We start from the raw sequence: 19,431 nt of genomic DNA, 5'->3' as shown, positions 1-19,431 counted from the left end.
CAATGAACGGTTCACTAAAAGGAACGATTGTCCCTAGTTCCATCTCTTTCGTTCTCATCGTTCCTTTTGTCATTTAGTTTTATTTTCAATTTACGCTCCATCGTTCCGCGGATCGCAGTTTGATTTTTATACCCTCCACCATAGGATGGGGGGTATATTAACTTTGTCATTCCGTTTGTAACACATCGAAATATTGCTCTAAGATCCCATAAAGTATATATTCTGGGTCGTGGTGAAATTCTGAGTCGATCTGAGCATGTCCGTCCGTCCGTCTGTTGAAATCACGCTAACTTCCGAACGAAACAAGCTATCGACTTGAAACTTGGCACAAGTAGTTGTTATTGATGTAGGTCGGATGGTATTGCAAATGGGCCATATCGGTCCACTTTTACGTATAGCCCCCATATAAACGGACCCCCAAATTTGGCTTGCAAGGCCTCTAAGAGAAGCAAATTTCATCCGATCCGGCTGAAATTCGGTACATGGTGTTAGTATATGGTCTCTAACAACCATGCACAAATTGGTCCACATCGGTCCATAATTATATATAGCCCCCATATAAACCGATCCCCCGATTTGTCTTGCGAGGCCTCTAAGAGAAGCAAATTTAATCCAATCCGGCTGAAATTTGATACATGGTGTTAGTATATGGTCTCTAACAACCATGCAAAAATTGGTCCACATCGGTCCATAATTATATATATATATATATATATATATATATATATATATATATATATATATATATATATATATATATATATATATATATATATATATATATATATATATATATATATATATATATATATATATATATATATATATATATATATATATATATATATATATATATATATATATATATATATATATATATATATATATATATATATATATATATATATATATATATATATATATATATATATATATATATATATATATATTCTACCAGTGTATGCCTGAGGTGAAACATAATATGTTTTAACAATACAAGAAATATATTGTTTGGACCAATTCTGAAAATATATATGTTTGAAGCTAAATTTGTTTGTGGCATATGTTACAGCTGCGATATTAAAATATGCAATTTTCTATCATATTTCCCCAAATCAGGTGTATATATATGGGAGCTATTTCCAAGTCTATTTGGTCTCCGGTAATTATATGAATGTAAATCGGGCGAAAGATACATATGGGAGATATATGTAAATCTGAATCGATTTCAACGAAATTTAGAATACTTGACCATCCATTGTACTCTTTGTGCAAAATTTGAAGGAAATAAAGGCATAAATATATTCTGGCCTCTAGGACCAATGAAATCCATATCGGGCGAAAGATATGCAGTGTTGTTCAAAGCATTTGTAACCACCTTCCCTGTTGAAAATAAACCGTACACTAAAACAAGTAAGTAAAGTCTAAAGTCGGGCGGGGCCGACTATATTATACCCTTCACCCCTATGTAGGCCAAATTTTGTGTTACCATCTCAACTACTTCACATTTGCTGGAAGCTATATAAAGGAGACAATTTTTTTACTTCTACAAGCTATACTTACTTCTAAAAGCTTTATAATCTGAACCGATTTTGACTAAATTTGACATGTATAGTTAGAATAATAATTCTGCTATCTATGCGAAATTTCACGCAAATGGGGGTATAACTTTGGTCATATGAGTGCAAATCGGACGGAAGATATATATGGGAGCCATATCTAAATCTGAACCGATTTCAACCAAATTTGGTACAATTACTACTAAACGTACTCCTTGTGCGAAATTTGAAGCAAATCACGGCAAACTCCTGGATTTTGAGGCCATATAAGTTTAAATCGGACGAAATATATATATGGAAGCTATATCTAAATCTGAATCGATTTTGACCATATTTGGCACATACAATAGTATCATTAAAAGTACCGCTTGTGCAAAATTTGAAGTAAGCCAGGGCAAAACTCTGGCTTTTGAGACCATATAAGTCCAAATCGGGCGAAAGATATATATGTGAGCTATATCTAAATCTGAACCGATTTTAACAAAATTTGACACACTTAACGATGCTATTAAACGTACCCCTTGTGCAAAATTTGAAACAAATCACGGCAAAACTCTGACTTTTGTGGCCATATAAGTTCAAATCGGACGAAAGATATATATGGGAGCTATATCTAAATTTGAACCGATTTCAATCAAATTTACCAAGCATTGGTAGAATGTCAATTCTACCATCTGTGCAAAATTTCACGAAGATCGATAGTAAACTTTGGCCTCTGTGGTCATATGAGTCTAAATCGGACGAAAGATATATATGGGAGCTATATCTAAATCTGAACCGATTTGGCTGATATTTTGCAAGATTTTCGATATTCATAAAATATTTGGATGTACGGCATTTCAAGAAAATCGGTTGATAAACACGCTAACTATGACCAAATCGGGGATAAATATATATGGCAGCTATATCTAAATCTGAACCGATTTTTTCCAAAACCAATAGCGATTGTCTCTGTCCCAAGAAACGGCCCTATGCCAAATTTGAGGACAATCGGACTTAAATTGCGAGCTGTACTTTGTGCACAAAATTACATATACAGACAGACGAACGGACAGACAGGCAGACAGACGGACATCGCTAAATCGACTCAGAATTTAATTCTAAGCCGATCGGTATACTAAAAGATGGGTCTATGACCACTATTTCTTGGCGTTACATACAAATGCACAAACTTATTATACCCTGTACCACAGTAGTGGTGAAGGGTATAAAAAAACAGCGATCTCACCAGGAAGAAAACATTTAGTTAATTTTAGAAAATGTTTAATATTTTTAGAAAATTTTAACTAAACAGTATAACAAACGTTGGCATCACGCCGATGTCATAAAAATAAGTAAATATTTTTCGACAAATCGACAAGAAAATTTATTAGACATAACTAAGTTTTTTTCCCTTGTTAAAGAAAATTTTGTAGTTTGAAGGAAAAACTTGAAGTTCAAAATTGCAAGAATGTCTTTAGTGACATACGAAGTTCATGATGGACGAATTTGTAGTAAAATTTAAAGAAATAATTAACTATTTGGTGAGAAGTACGAATTTAGTAAAACTTTTTACTTAATTTTTGTTTAGTTTTTAGTTAGTTTTTATTTATTCAACCGTCGAACTGAACGGACGTGTTTTCTAATAGCGGAGTATTTCATCGTAATAAGTACTTATTACGAATTTCACGTGTGGTGGAAATAATAAACCACCATGCAGCGAAATTCAAAGTCATCCACTGGGTTGCTAACTTCAGGGCCCAGTGGACGGGTAACGACTGAAGTTATAAATTTGGGCAGCGACCAAGAGTCAGGCCCAATTAGTCGACCTAGACGGGTCGACTGGCGGTGACACTTTGGCAAGTCGAACCTTTTCTAAGGTGACGACATCAAAAGGAGGCAATCCCTCTCGAAAGAGATTCAAGGAACGAAGAAATGCTTTGTTTATCCTAAAGAAATTAGGATCAGTCGACCCAAGCACGTTGTCGGCTAAGCAAAGCGATTCCTTAAAATGGGCTCAAGGAATTCTTGAAGCTGAAAAAAGGGAACGATCACCGGATGAGCTGCCATCCTCTAAACGGGATCAAAGATCGTTTGCCTCAGTTGCAAAAGACAGCCTTGTGATGGCTATTATTAATAAAGGAGCATTGGACGGTATGATTCCAAGGCAAAAATGGGGGGAAATTGAGAACGCGATGTCTGGTGTCTACTCAGAGGTGCGAAAAAAGTTTCCCGGACCAAGTCCTCGACGGCAAGATGGTGGATGGTATCAAGGACGATATAAGTTAATAGCTTTTGCAGACCAGAGGTCTATGGATTGCTTTAAAGCTGCATTGATGCTAATTGGTGAAGTTTGGGAAGGAGCCGCTTTGGAGTTAGTCGATAAAAAAGACATACCGGCTAAACCTAGAGCACATGCATGGATACCGGCAAACCCTCCTGATCCTGAGTCAATACTAGAGAGACTAAAAGAATGTAACCCAGATCTTCCAACCGCCGATTGGAAGGTTGGTCGTTTGGATGAGGTGGATGGACCAAGACGACATGCGGTGTTTATATTAAACATAGAGTCGCTGCGACATCTAGCCCAGACCCAAGGACGCGTAAGTTATGGCTTTCATGATATCCATATGAAGGTATACAAAAGCGATCAGCCAAAGGATTCCGAAACGGACAAGCCTCCGGTAGAGTCAGCAGTGAAAAAATCTCCTAGCGAAGCCGAAGGAGACATAAAATCTGCAGACTATGGCGAAAATCATATGCGGGAAGTTTGTACAGGCTCAAGCCTCACCAAAGCTGAACCGCGGATTGTTGCGAGAGTCACCGAGATCTGTGAAGAGGAAGCCCTTGATGACTCAATTGAAGCGGCTGATGTGACGGTGGTTGAAAATTTGGATGGTTCTACGGTTCCTCCAGATAAATCTTCACCATTGTAAGGCCGCTTGTGCTGCCTTAAAAGTTCTCCTGATGAAAGGAGACATAGATATAGTTCTTATTCAAGAACCATACATATATAAGAACAAGATCTGTGAATTAAGCACTCCGGGTTTCAAACTTTTGCATAATACCGGTAACGATATAAATCGAGCATGCATAATTGCTAAAAACGAACTAAACTTGTTTCTGCTTCCTTTATTGAGCAATGCAGTCACTGTCTTAGCCAGTCTAGAGATATCCACATGCAAATATTGGGTATCTTCGGTCTACATGGGACATGATAGGGAGATGTCACCCTGTGCCGTTAAGACCTTAGTTGAGGAGTCACTAAAAACAAAGACGAAACTCATTATGGGATGCGATGCGAATGCACATCATAGTATTTGGGGAAGTAGTGATACTAATGCAAGGGGAGAGTCGCTAATAGAGTTTATTTTGCGTACTAATTTTGCGTACTAGTTTGCAATAAGGGAGATGCATCAACCTTCGTCACCAGGAACAGACAAGAGGTTTTGGACGTAACGTTGACCTCTCCGGAACTGAATGATAAGATATCTGAGTGGCAAGTTTTGAGGGAACATAGCTTCTTAGATCATCGCTACATCAGTTTCAGATTGGCTGTTCGTACTTCAAAGACCATATTTCCGCCAAATGTTAGGAAAGCTGATTGGAATAGGTATAGGGAATCGTTCAATTTGATGATACCGGAAGTGCCGGAGACAAATATGAGCACTGTGCAAGATATCGAACACGCAGTGGAGCGGATTACTAAGGGATTACTTCAACATTTCACTGAAAGCTGCATGCCCTAGAGGAAAGCCAAGGGAAAAAAATCGGCCGCCATGGTGGAATACGGAGTTAAGTAATATGAGGAAATCCTGCAGGAAGCTCTTTAACAAAGCAAAGTCCACAAGAGCTCCGGAGGATTGGGACACTTACAAGATGAATCTGAGAGAATATAAACGAGAACTGAGAAGGTCTCAACAAAACTCTTGGGATGATTACTGTAGCAGTATTGAAAATACGTCAGAGGCTTCCAGACTACGGAAGGTACTAGCATCCACTAACACCGCTCCAGGTTTCATTAAAACATCGGAGGGAAATTGGACAACGTCCAGTGAGGAGACGTTGGAGGTACTTTTGGACACACACTTCCCTGGAAATCAGACGGTTGAACCATGTTCCGGCGGTGTAACAGAGGCTCAGCGATCATTTCCTATCGAGGAAATTGTGTCGGAATCTAGAATAAAATGGGCTTTAAATAGCTTTGGACCATTCAAATCCCCCGGACCTGATGGAATTACTCCGGCGGAGTTACAGGCAGTGGCTGAAAGAATTATCCCCTGGTTGACGGTGATATATAAACAATGTGTAAACTTAGCATATATTCTAGAAAAGTGGAGGGAAACAAAAGTTGTCTTCATACCTAAAGCAGGAAAAGCCTCTCACTCGAGTGCGAAGGATTTCCGACCAATCAGCTTATCCTCATTCCTACTTAAGACCCTGGAGAGGATGATAGACATGTATCTTAGAACTAGCGTGGATTCAAGTTTGCTCTCGAAACGACAGCATGCATACTCGAAGGGCAGGTCTACTGAGACCGCATTGCATGAACTGGTCAGCTTTATTGAAAGCTCACTATCTGTCAAAGAATACACAATCGTGGCGTTTCTAGACATCGAAGGGGCGTTCAATAATGTCCATCCGAGCTCGATATTAAATGGACTGACAACTCTGAATGTTGATCCAGGTATACTTAGGCTGTTAGACGAACTTCTAATGAAGAGACGTATTTCAGCCACACTAGGGCAAGCAAACATACAAAGGTATGTGAACAGAGGCACTCCCCAAGGATGATTTCTATCACCTCTTCTTTGGAATGTTGCTATAAACAACCTTCTGGTTTCTCTAGAAAAAGAAAGGATAAAAGTGGTGGCATACGCAGATGATGTGGCGCTAGCAGTCAGGGGAAATTCCCATCCACAATCAGAGATATTATACAGAGAGCTCTCCGGATGACTGAGAAATGGGCGAAAGATAATGGTCTTGGTGTAAATCCACCAAAGACAGAAATAGTCATGTACTGCAAAGATCGCAAAACTCCCACGGTTAGGCCCATTTCCTTAGGGGGTACTGAAATTCCCTTTGGTGAGTGTGCAAAATACATTGGCGTTATTTTGGAGAGGAAGCTGAATTTTAGGCTTAATATTGAAGAGAGGGCGAGAAAAGCCACGGTAGCTTTGTACTCGTGCAAAAAGGCAATAGGGAAAATGTGGGGACTAAGACCAAAAATTGTGCATTGGCTATACACGGCAGTGGTTAGACCTATAATGCTATATGGTGTTGTAGTCTGGTGGCCGGCACTTCAGAAACCGACTTGTTTAGATAAAGTTAAGCGTATGGCGAGCTTATGTATCTCAGGCGCATTTAGTAAGACAGGAACAGACTCCCTTAATGTCATGCTACATCTATTGCCTTTAGACATTTTGGCCAAACAGTCAGCTGCAACAACGGCTGTGCGGTTGCGCGAGCTATCGCTGTGGTCGGAAAAAATGTACGGTCATAGTTCGGTCCTCAAAGTAATGCCAGATGTGCCTAACGTAGTGGATTACACCCTGGCAAAACCACTTTTCGACAAAAAGTTTGAAACTCTAATTCCCAACAGTGAGGCGTGGTGTACACAGACCCCGGGGGCACTGATGGCTCCAAATTGAATGGACAAGTGGGGTTCGGAGTATTTTCTAAAGATCTGGAAATTCGAATAGCGAAAAGATTACCTAATCACTGTAGTGTTTTTCAGGCTGAAATATTGGCAATAAGAGAGGTGGTGAATTGGCTGAGAAGTAATGTTCCAACAAATATTGGCATTAATATATACTCAGACAGTCAACCTGCAATAAAATCCTTGGACTCTGTGTTCCTTAACTCGAAAACGGCCATAGACTGCCGCAAATCTCTCAACGAGATGGCTGAGCAGTACAATATTCACCTAATATGGGTGCCTGGCCATAGGAACATACCGGGGAACTGCGAAGCAGATTTGTTAGCAAGGCTAGGAACTACCTTACATATTCCAGGGGAACTAGAATCTGTTGGTATGCCTCTGGCCACCTGCAAGCTCTTACTGCGTGAGAAGGCTGTTATGATGGCCAATATTCGATGGGAAAATTGCAAGGGTTGTAACGACACCAAGCAAATATGGCCCCATTTAAACTTAAACCGTACACTAGATATGCTAGTGTTCTCAAGGCGTCAGATAGCACTCCTGATATCTGCTATAACGGGTCGCTGCCTGATAGGCGAATTTGCAAAAACTATAGGTGTGAAGTATAATGACTATTGTATAAGCTGTCATGATGTGGAGGAAAAGGAATCAATTAAACACCTCTTGTGTGAGTGTCCTGCTTTTTGTGTAAGGCGTAGGCGAATTTTAGGAGCATATAGCTTTAGATTACTGGCTGACCTGGAAAACGTTAACTTAAGCAGTTTGTTAATGTTTTTGGAGCAATCTGGTTGGTTCCACAAAAGTAAATAATGGAGAAGTTTCAGTGGTTAAGACTAGAAGTGCCCATATGTAATAGGCATAAGCGTAGGAAGGCCTCTGGGGAGGGGGCTTAGACCCCCCAGAATTTGAAAACCTATTTACGATTTTACATTTTTATAAAAATTAAACAGGTATATACAACCGCACAAACTTCCGCTAAAGACTTTCATGCACAATCGAATTACTTGGGTTGTGGTAGCAGTTGCCGATGGCAATGTTTGAAGTCTGATATTTATGAAATAGAGCTTGAATTGAACTTATGGTTTAATTGAATAACTAAAGCTCCTTTATTATGTTGTTTAGTCTGGTTTAGTCATCTTAATTAAAAAATAGTAATTGGTATTAAAACTATTCTTTCATAAATTAATATCTTAACAATGCTGCAAAAAAGCGTCGCCAAAAAAGAAGTGAAAATGATCTTTTTGGGTCCGGAAGTGGTGAAAAATTGGCGGAGAAGCGATGAATGTAATAGGAACTCGTCATAGAACGAATGTCCACCGTTTCAACAGCCGTTGCAATAAACTTGCATCACTTCTTACGGTGTGATCCGAATTCAGTGTTTCGAATGTGAATTAAAAAATCGTGTGATAATTTCCGAAATAAATAATTTTTATTTATTCGTTTTTTATTTGATTTTTGGTCGACCTTTTGTTAGAATTATATAAATATTTATAAAGACCTCGAGCTTCACGAAACATCAATTTATAATAATTTTTATATTTGTTTGAATATTTTCAAAAATTATCGATTTTTCTATAATGGATTTAGCATTTTTGTGGCAAAATTTGAATAATTTTTACCATTTTATTTATTCTTACTCTTTTTTTAAACTATTTGAAAAAAGAAAACAAAAATTACGCATTAAAATATGAAAAAACTGAAGTAAAAAACGTCCTGTGTAGTTAATATAATTAACTTCTCTGTGAGGACATTTTTGGAAGTGCTTTTAAAGTTGTGCCTTTAAAACAAATCCCAATTTTTTTGCTGGGAAAAGTGTGGAACTACTTTTAGTTGCTTTATTATATATTATTTTGATGTCTATTTTTTTATTAATTTTTATGAAATAAAACAATAATTGAACCTATTAGTTCAGTCTATAAATTTTAAGCTAGGGGGGCTATAGCCCCCCTAGGAAAGTTGTCTAGCTACGCTAATGGTAATAGGTACTTTTAGTTAAATGTGGTATCACAATGGACTGAATAGGCTAAGTGAGCCTGAAATTTAATCGGGCTGCCACTTTAACCTAACCTAACCTAGTTTTTTCCCGTTTTAACTAACGTACGCAAAAAATTATTAGAGTAATCGAAACTTTCTCCATATATAATGTATTTGCCTATTATGTCAATTTTAAAGATTTAAGGGAATAAGAGTTAGTTATTTACAAAATTATTTAAAAATAAGAGTTTTCACCTGTAACTTTTAACGATAAATTTTAATAGTTGATACTATATCCATGCCATTTGACGTTTTTGTGTAATCGCACTCTGGCTTCTAAATCTCTTCATCTGATGCTTATGGTTGATATGTACTCTTCCGAAATTCATTTTTGTGATATCCCAACTTTAAAATCATCGATATTTTTCATTTTATCGAATTATTCTAAAAATAGAGCAAAAAGGCCTATGGCGATACGTTTATGACCAAATTGGGCAATGAACTTAACGATATTCCAACAGTGTCCTTTTTGTACATTTAACCTATCCTTTTATAGGTCCTTATAACTATTACAGGTAAAAAATAAAAAAAAAATAATGCCCTTAAAAAGAAAATATTACAGATTGATAGGTAGTTGTAAATGTTTTGAACAGGTTGAATCATACGAGTCTTTACCTTTCGGGAAATATCAATATTTTATAACAGTCCATTCATTTACCCAATAAAAATTTGGACATACCACTCCATAAATATTATTTTTTAAGTGGACGCTAAACAATAAAATTATTATTATAGGAGATATGCCTAGATTAAGTTCATGGTAAATATTCGGATGTACGGAATTTGAAGAAGGTCGGTTGATAAACACGCTAATTATGAGCAGATCGGTGATAAATATATATGACAGCTATATCTTAATCTGAACCGACCTTTGCCAAAATCAATAGCAATTGTCTTTGTCCCGAAAAACGACCCTATGTCAAATTTGAGGATAATCGGATTTAAACTGCAACCTGTACTTTGCACATAAAAATACATCAACAAACAGACAGACAGACGGACGGACAGACAGGCAGACGGACATATCTAAATCGACTCAGAATTCAATTCTAAGACGATCGGTATACTGAACGATGGGTCTCTGACTTTTTTTCCTTCTTGGCGTTACATACAAATGCACAAACTTATTATACCCTGTACCACAGTAGTGGTGAAGGGTATAAAAACGTTCCAGACAACAGGCCACCACGATAACCTAAGCAAATTGCAACTATGAATGCTTTTTTTATCCCCTCATGCGCACTTTGGTAATATCCTGCGAAAGCTTTGGTAGCAATAAACAGCTTAATTGTAAGCTTATAATAAACTTGTGATTGTAGTTAGAATGTAATTGCCAGCAACATTAAATGATTTATCGTTCAATTTTTTTAAGTGAATAGAAAATAAATGAAATTATGATTTTTTTGTAATTTTCTACAGCCCAATGAAATTTTCCTTTTTTAAGTATGTCTCTAACATTTTATGAACTAAACGTGGGTATAAAGTTTAATGACATATACATAAGTATACATAAGTTCCCAGCAAAAAATATTTCAGCAGTAAAATTTAGTTGCGCTTTTTGGTATACAATAAAGTAGGCAGTGCATCCACACTGCATGTATCGGTAGCAATAACGTATACGAGTAATCAAATAAGTTTATGATCATTCGTTTACGTTATTGCAACCAATTCATGCAGTATCACTTCTAGGCAATATTGTTATTGAAATGAGCAATTATATCAGCGCTGAAGCTTCTATAAATCGGGACATTGCCCACAAAAATTAGCGCTGATTCGGTTGTTTTATAAGCAGTTGGTATTGCCTCTCTCCCTTACAAACCTGCTGAAAATAGTGCTCCTTTTTTTGCTGGGTTCAATGTGAACTAAAGCTGAAAAATTATTTTCGTACGATTCCCAAAAATAGTAAGAATAAACTACTGTATGGTTAAAATGGCCATGATTTGGCGCCAATGATTTTGTTCTTTACATTTAGTTCATTTTTTTAATAATAAGTTTGTCATTCTATTTGTAATACATCGAAATATCGATTTCCGATTCCGACTGCCTGTTGTAATCACGCTACAGCCTTCAATAATGGCGCTATCGTCCTGAAATTTAGCACACGTTCGTTTTTTGTATGCAGGCAGATCAAGTTCGAAGATGGGCTATATCGGACCTTCCGATTCGGGGTGTTGGGCTTATAGAAACCGTAGATTCTATCCAATTTGCCTGAAATTACAAATATAGAGGTATTTTAGAATCATACAAAATGGTGATTATCGGTCCATGTTTTTGTATAGACCGATCTCCCGCTTTTACTTCTTGGGCTTCTAGAATCCGTAGTTTTTATCCAATTTGATTGAAATTAGAAATCGAGAGGTATTTTAAGACCGTTAAAAGGTATTGTTACGTTTTTATACTCGTATAGAGGCGTCTTTAATAACCCGATAATGAAATCACAGTTCTTTTCAAATAACGACAATCTACAATTTATTTGCTTATCTGACAGGTTTCACTTATTTGCTCAACGATGTGTACTGTTTGAATTTTAGCTTACAACTGACTTGACAGCTCCCTCTGTCAACTCTTTAAACAGTACTGTATAACGATATTCTTAACGATTCTCGCTGGTCTGGCCTACAACCATCTAGAACAATCTAGATATCGCGTTATCTTCATAGTCTTGCCTACAACCATCTAGAATAATCTACTAGTATGTGACAGATGTCGCACATGCATATCGGATTATGCTCAACCATCAAGTATCTCGTAATTTATCTGCAGATGATTATGCTCATATTACTACAACAATAACAATAAGCAATGAAGATAACAAAACAAAAGGGGTTACTTTACAATGTATGATTGAGAAACTAAGAACACAAAAGATGTTTAGGAAAGTACTAGAAAATAAAGAGATGATTTTGACAAAATGATGATGTAATCTAATCGTTACAATTTGAAATTTTAAATTAACGGAAACTAATAATCTAGAAATATCGAATTCGTAACAGTATGTTAAAAATGGTGATTATCAGTCCATGTTTTGATATAGGCCCCATGTAGACCGATCTCCCGATTTAACTTCTTGAGCCTTTAGAATCCATAGTTTTTATCCAACCACAAAGAGGTGTGCCGAAAATGACGCGTGTCGTCCCATGTTTTGGTATAGCCTCTACATAAACCGATCTCTCGACTTTACTTCTTGAGCTTCTAGAAACTGATTTTTTTTTTCAATTTGTCTGAAATTGGATACGATACTTACCAAAAATGGTGAGTATCGGTCCATATTTCGGTATAGTCCCCATATAGACCGATCTCCCGATTTTACTTCTGGGACTTCTAGAATCCGTAGTATTTATTAAGTTTTCCTGAAATTGGAAATCTAGAAGTATTTTAAACCGTAAAAATGTGTGCAGAAAATAGTGTGTATCGGTCCATGTTTTGGTATAGCTCCCCATGAAATTCTATATATTATCAAGTAACCCGCTACGACGAAGAGTTTTCAAAGGAAACTAATAAATTTGATTCATGGTGGTGGGTATTTAATATTCGGCCCGGCCGAACTTATTGCTGTATATACACAAAAAAAATAATACATTTATTTTATGAATAGTGTTCTTAAAAATTTTCCAAATGAATTCAGTCATAAATTGTATGAAGACGGTTCATAATTTAAAAAAATACTGGTTTTGAATGAGTACGGATGAATACATAATTTTAATGAAATTTTTTATATTATAAATGGAGTATACATACATTTCGATACTGAAAAAATATGTACTTTTTCATAATAGACATTAAAACGTCATACATCAAATGCAACTTTTCATTTCATTTGTCGTAATTGCAAACATAATAGGCCCATTTATTAAAATCCGTTAAAGCCCAGCAAGCAAGAAAACATAATTTTATATTATTTTAATTTAATTATAAACATGAGCAATTGAAGCGTGGTTAAAGTTGCTTTATTTCATCAACCTTTCCAGTAATAAATAATCTTCCGATCACGACGGCGAATCAAACTGGACTGAACAAACCAAACACAGTAAAGACACGTGTAAACTTAAAAAACGCTATATTTGTCTTTTTTGTCTCGTATAGAATGCTTGTATTGTTTGTATGAGTAACACTATATAGTGGCTCTCTCATGCTAAGAGAAAACCAGTATTTTGGATATATTATGTAAAGTTTCATAAATTGTATGAAAGAGTTCATGCACATTATTAAAAAGATAATAATTTATAATAACAAATATTTACGCAAAAATATATTACGTAAACGTACATCTATTTTATGAAAGTGTCCATAAATTATTAAAAGTGTACCAATTTATGTACAAATTCATATTTTATTTTTTTGTGTGTACTTGTGTCTTCCAACATATGAGAGGCTTGTAGTTAAAAAGTACACCAGGGCATTAAACTTTGCTGATTTTAACAATGTTTTGTGGAAATCTCAAAATGTGGAGTATAATTTAATTCAATTTTCGTACGACGTTATCCATTCTCCTTATAAAACAGTTTACTTTTTTTCTGTGTAAGAGGCAAACTTTTATTAATTTTTTTCGTTTAGTTTTGTTAGTTGACCTTTGAAAATTTACAATTTTGGGATTATTCGTTTGGCTTGAGGTCATGGACTAATGAAAAATGCTGGTGTTCTAGTTATACCCTCCACCATAGGATGGGGTTATATTAACTTTGTCATTCCTTTTGTAACACATCGAAATATTGCTCTAAGACCCCATACAGTATATATATTCTGGGTCGTGGTGAAATTCTGAGTCGATCTGAGCATGTCCGTCCGTCTGTCTGTTGAAATCACGCTAACTTCCGATCAAAACAAGCTATCGACTTGAAACTTGGCACAAGTGGTTGTTATTGATGTAGGTCGGATGGTATTGCAAATGGGCCATATCGGTCCACTTTTACGTATAGCCCCCATATAAAGGGACCCCAAATTTGGCTTGCGATTGCTCTAAGAGAAGCAAATTTCATCCGATCCAGCTGAAATTTGGTACATGGTGTTATTATATGGTCTCTAACAACCGTGCAAAAATTGGTCCACATCGGTCCACTTTTACGTATAGCCTCCATATAAACGGACCCCCAAATTTGGCTTGCGATTGCTCTAAGAGAAGCAAATTTCATCCGATCAGGCTGAAATTTGGTACATGGTGTTAGTATATGGTCTCTAGCAACCGTGCAAAAATTGGTCCACATCGGTCCATAATTATATATAGCCCCGATATAAACCGATCCCTCGATTTGGCTTGCGGAGACGCTAAGAGAAGCAAATTTCATCCGATCCGGCTGAAATTTGGTACATGGTGTTGGTATATGTTCTCTAATGACCATGCAAAAATTGGTCCACATCGACCCATAATTATATATAGCCCCCCATATAAGCCGATCCCCAGGTTTGACCTCCGGAGCCTTTTAGAGGAGCAAAATACATCCGTTCCGGTTGAAATTGGTACGTGGTGTTAGTATATGGTCTTTAACAACCATGCAAGATTTTGTCCATATCGGTCTATAGTTATATATAGCCGATCCCCAATCACACAAAAATTGGTCCATATCGGTTCATAATCATGGTTGCCACTCGAGCCAAAAATAATCTACCAAAATTTTATTTTTATAGAAAACATTGTCAAAATGTTATTTCGATAGAAAATGTTGTCAAAATTTTATTGCTATAGAAATTTTTTTCCAAATTTTATTTCTATAGAAAATTTTGTCAAAATTTTACTTCTATAGAAAATGTCAAAATTTTATTTTGTCAAAATTTTATTTCTATAGAAACTTTAAACTTAATTATATACGTATTTCATCGACCCTTTTGTAGTTTAATATATACCACGTATGGACTATGTGGTATATATTACGTTGTTAGGAAGTTTTAAGATACCTTGCCATCGGCTTCAGTAGAAGTTTCTACGCAATCCATGGTGGAGGGTACATAAGCTTCGGCCTGGCCGAACTTACGGCCGTATATACTTGTTTTTCATTACTTTTTTTATTGAGATGTTGCTGTTCTCGCGTTCTCGGAAAGATTTGAAGAATCAAACATATACAACAAGGACAAGTACAAACTGGCCCAAAAGTGTAACAAAACGATATATGACCTTTTCAGCAAAACTAAAACTAAGATAAAAATGGAAGACAAATCGAATGTAGTATATAAAATAAAATGCGATGGGGACGAAAACAATCCATGTCCAATGGCTTATATTGCACAGAGCCAAAAATGTCACCTAAAAATAAGGAGATTGACTTTTAAAAAAACTTGGTGACAAAGGAGAGCGACAGGGGACAAGATTGACGAAATGTTTACTAGAAAATCTTCTCATTTTTATCTTGAATTTCATCTAAAATTCATTGAAAAGAAAATCGGCTAAATATAAGAAGATAACTTCTCATTTGCTCTTGTTCTTTTAAAAATATGTTTCTTTCGTCTTAATATGAGCATAATCAGATGAAAAACTTCTTTTTTGTAACAGATTATCACCTTCTTATTATTAAGATGCTAAACTTCTTATTTTTGTAAGTGTCATCTTAATTTTATTGAAAAGGAGATCGACTAACAATAAGGAGAAAACTTCTTATTCGCTCTTCTTCTACTAAAATGCGTATACATACATCAAAATAACGGTAGTTTATTTTTGCATCAGCCAATTTTAATTCTAAACTAGTAAGAAGAGAACATTCAATCAGTCAACTTTGAGCTGTGAAATGAAGTGCTTCGATTTGTGTTAGTTCCTCGTGTTGTAAAATGTAAGTGAATTTTATCAAATTAATATACATAAAAAAGAATTTGAGGCGTTAAAAAGTGAAATTGTAAAACATAATTACATAAGTGTACAGTTTAAAGAAAGTTAATACATATTTAAACAAATGTGCATATACATATATGCCAGCGTTGGCTTGTGACAAAGTTTCTAGGTAAGCACAAATGTTTTTTCGTCACGACCTGCGCCTTATACATACATATGTATGCACGTTGTTGCTTTTGTGTCAGTATACAGTTTTTTTGTGTGCATTTTTTAAGTCAAAGACACAGAGGCTAAGTAATTCTTGAAAGGAGTTTATGTTAAATAAATGTTAAAATTTCTTCACTATTAACAATTGTTGTGTACTAAACGAATGAATTTATATAATTTGGCAGACGTGAATTTGCGTAAATTCCTCACAAAATTTTGCGTGCATTTGTAACAATTCTCTGTTGTTTGTGTGAGGGCCAAGAAAATTTTCGTGAGTGAGTTTTGGAAAATTAATTCCTTCGTGAGGGTGCGTGAGCGCCTTGATTTTTTTTCGTGCGTGAGTAAAATTTTTCTATTGTGAGTGTGCGTGAGCGTATAAACCGATCCTCAGATCCATATATAAACCGATTCTCAGATTTGACCTCCGGAGGCCCCAAGAGAAACAAATTTCATCCGATAATTGAATTGAATTTGTTGACAAATATTTACTTATTTTTATGATATCGGCGTGATACCAGCGTTTGTAACACTGTTAAGTTAACATTTTCTAAAGATTTTCAAAACTTTTTAAAATGATCAGAAAGTATTCTTCCTGGTGGGTGCACTATTTTTCAGTGTATCGATTTTATTTCTATAGAAAATTTGTTAAAAATTGTATTTCTGTAGATATTTTTAACAAAATTTTGATTTTGTAGAAAACTTTGTCAAAATTTTATTTCTGTAGAAAATTTTGTCAAAATGTCATTACCATAGAAAATTTTCTTTTTATAGAAAATTTAGTAACAATTTTATTTGTATAGAAAATTTTGTAAAAATTTTATTTCTATAGAAAATTTTGTTAAAATTTTATTTCTATAGAAAATTTTGTCAACATTTTATTTCTGTAGATATTTTTGTCAAAATTTTATTTCTATAGAAAATTTTGTCAACATTTTATTTCTGTAGATATTTTTGTTAAAATTTTATTTCTATAGAAAATTTTGTCAACATTTTATTTCTGTAGATATTTTTATCAAAATTTTATTTCTATAGAAAATTTTGTCAAAATTTTATTTCTATAGAAAATTTTGTTAACATTTTATTTCTATAGAAAATTTCTTCAAAGTTTTATTTATTTTTTTATTTATTTATTTCTTCTCAATCAAGGATGGATGAAGTAGTGGAACTTTTTAAATCTTGGGGCTTGTTGAATGAAATAATATCAACTTTGATAGAGCGTGGAATTAATTCCTATTTCGTGCTCGAGAAAACCGAAATTGAAGATGTTGACTTGTTTTTTGATAAAGTGGATGAGAAATATTTCGGAGAGCGTATAAAGTTTAAGGCAGGTTTGAGGGAGTGGCGGAAACAAAAAAACATTCCATTCATTTGTGACCAAGACACTTTATCGGTGAACTCCAGAATTCTCAATTGGCTTGAAAAACTGTCACAAGATGTGTCAATTTCTAAATCAAGAGAATGCACTCCATGCCAATCTGCTTCTTCTGAAAATTCGACCTCTTACAATCTTGTTGAGTTGTTGAAAAAAACAGTGAAAGGACAACTTGTGTTGACTTACCAAGAAAAGAATGGCTGCTTGGATAGCAGAAATCAAACATCTTTAACTCATTGTATTGTGGATAATTATATTGCTTCTGATCGTAAAATGCAATATTCCGAAATGAGGCGGTGGGCGAATGAAATTTCCAAAGTATTTCCTAAAGAAACCCCAGTAAGTTCTTGAATTTGATAACAATAACTAAAAAAATAATTCTAATCTATTATTTTAATTTAGGAATTCTACTTTATGGAGAGAAAAAAAGGGAAAAAGAATCCCAGCGGAAAATTGTTCTCGCGTTGGGCCAACACCATCAAATTAGAAAACAAAACTTTTCCAACTACACAAGAATCTGATGTAGATGATGTTGATGGTATGTGCTTATCAGTCGTATTACTTTGTCCTTTTGACAATATTTAACTTGTACGATATCATTTATTTAGGTGATGCATTCGAAAAAAATGTTGGCTTGCTAATAACTGCACTCCTTGGGAAAAAGTTAAACAATTTTGGTTGGATACATGGTGTTTAAGAAGCAAATATAAGGGCTCTCTTTCGAATTTACTGGCAGATTGGCCACGCTACAATGATTTTCAGGGCTATGAATTGGTAAGATATAAATAAATAATTTTTTATTTGAATATTAATATATATTTATTTCTAATAGGTTGACATTGATTTTGATAGAATGCATCCAGGTATGGGCAACCGGCTATTTTTGAAGTTGGACAGCTTCAAGAAAAAAATACTCCCTGTCTTAGCAACAGAAGTTAAAGACCAAGCCAGTCGAGAGCTTTTACTTTCGAAACTTGGTGAAAAAAATTTATCAAATGGTATAAAAAATCAGAATTTCTAAAATGTATGTAATAATAAATAATTTCTTTTTTATAATTTTTTCAGATTCTATATATGCTGTTGTTTTGTTGCTGCTCCATGCTGTTCTTCAACCACAACGTCTGACCAAAACCCATAAACCAACAATTGCTGACGCCCAATCAGAGTTTATAATGCTTGTAACTACACCGAACGATGTTATGCCGACAATTGAAACTAACATTCAAGAGTACGCGAGCAGAAAACAGTCATTGCAGCCTCACATTATTGCGGTAGGTGAAGATATTTCAAATATGTCAGCTTTTTATGTGTACTGCGACGGGCTCAAATGGAAGTGCTCCACTTTAATGAAATGTGTCGACGTTATAATTAAGTTAAGTTATGTATTTCAAATTGGTTATTCCCATAATAGCAAGCAAGTGTGGGTATTTTTAGAGCAATATTTTTTTGAACTGAAGTCTGAAGATTTTCCTTCCGTATCAAATTTGCTTAGCAAATTAGACAAATAATTAGATTTTTGCTTTTTGTTTTAAGATTGTTAAAAATGCCCAAATTTGCTTGCTATTTGTGTCATAAATGCCACTTAACATCGGTTTTACTTATAACCCATTTAAAAAAAACACCATGGACTTCCACCCATATCAAAATTTGTTTGCAATGAACAAAACTGTAATCAAATATTTCATAACATATATAGATTTCAGAAACACTTAGGAAAACATAAAACATTATCGCAAGCAAATGTTTCAATATGGCGAAACAGAAATTGGTAATGTTTGTCCCGCTGTAACAAAAAATCATATAAAAAGCTCTAATTTTAAAATGAGCGCTAAGCAAATGAAAACTTTTTCCCATTTTGTACTAC

The 19,431-nt window shown here is 35.1% G+C and overlaps 1 protein-coding gene across 1 annotated transcript; it reads left to right on the top strand.

The window, feature by feature from the left end:
• The first annotated feature begins 15,896 nt into the window (after positions 1–15,896).
• LOC142234305 (uncharacterized) lies at positions 15,897–19,180 on the top strand. The gene is given in 5 exon segments (XM_075305405.1): positions 15,897–16,157; positions 17,342–17,906; positions 17,970–18,341; positions 18,400–18,565; positions 18,633–19,180. Coding segments are annotated over 5 exon segments (1,578 nt in total). The 5' UTR covers positions 15,897–16,125; the 3' UTR covers positions 19,076–19,180.
• The last annotated feature ends 251 nt before the right edge of the window (positions 19,181–19,431 follow it).

Source organism: Haematobia irritans, chromosome 4 (genome assembly GCF_050003625.1).
Source record: "Haematobia irritans isolate KBUSLIRL chromosome 4, ASM5000362v1, whole genome shotgun sequence".
Lineage (NCBI taxonomy): Eukaryota > Metazoa > Arthropoda > Insecta > Diptera > Muscidae > Haematobia > Haematobia irritans.
This window is presented reverse-complemented; position numbering and strand designations above follow the sequence as displayed.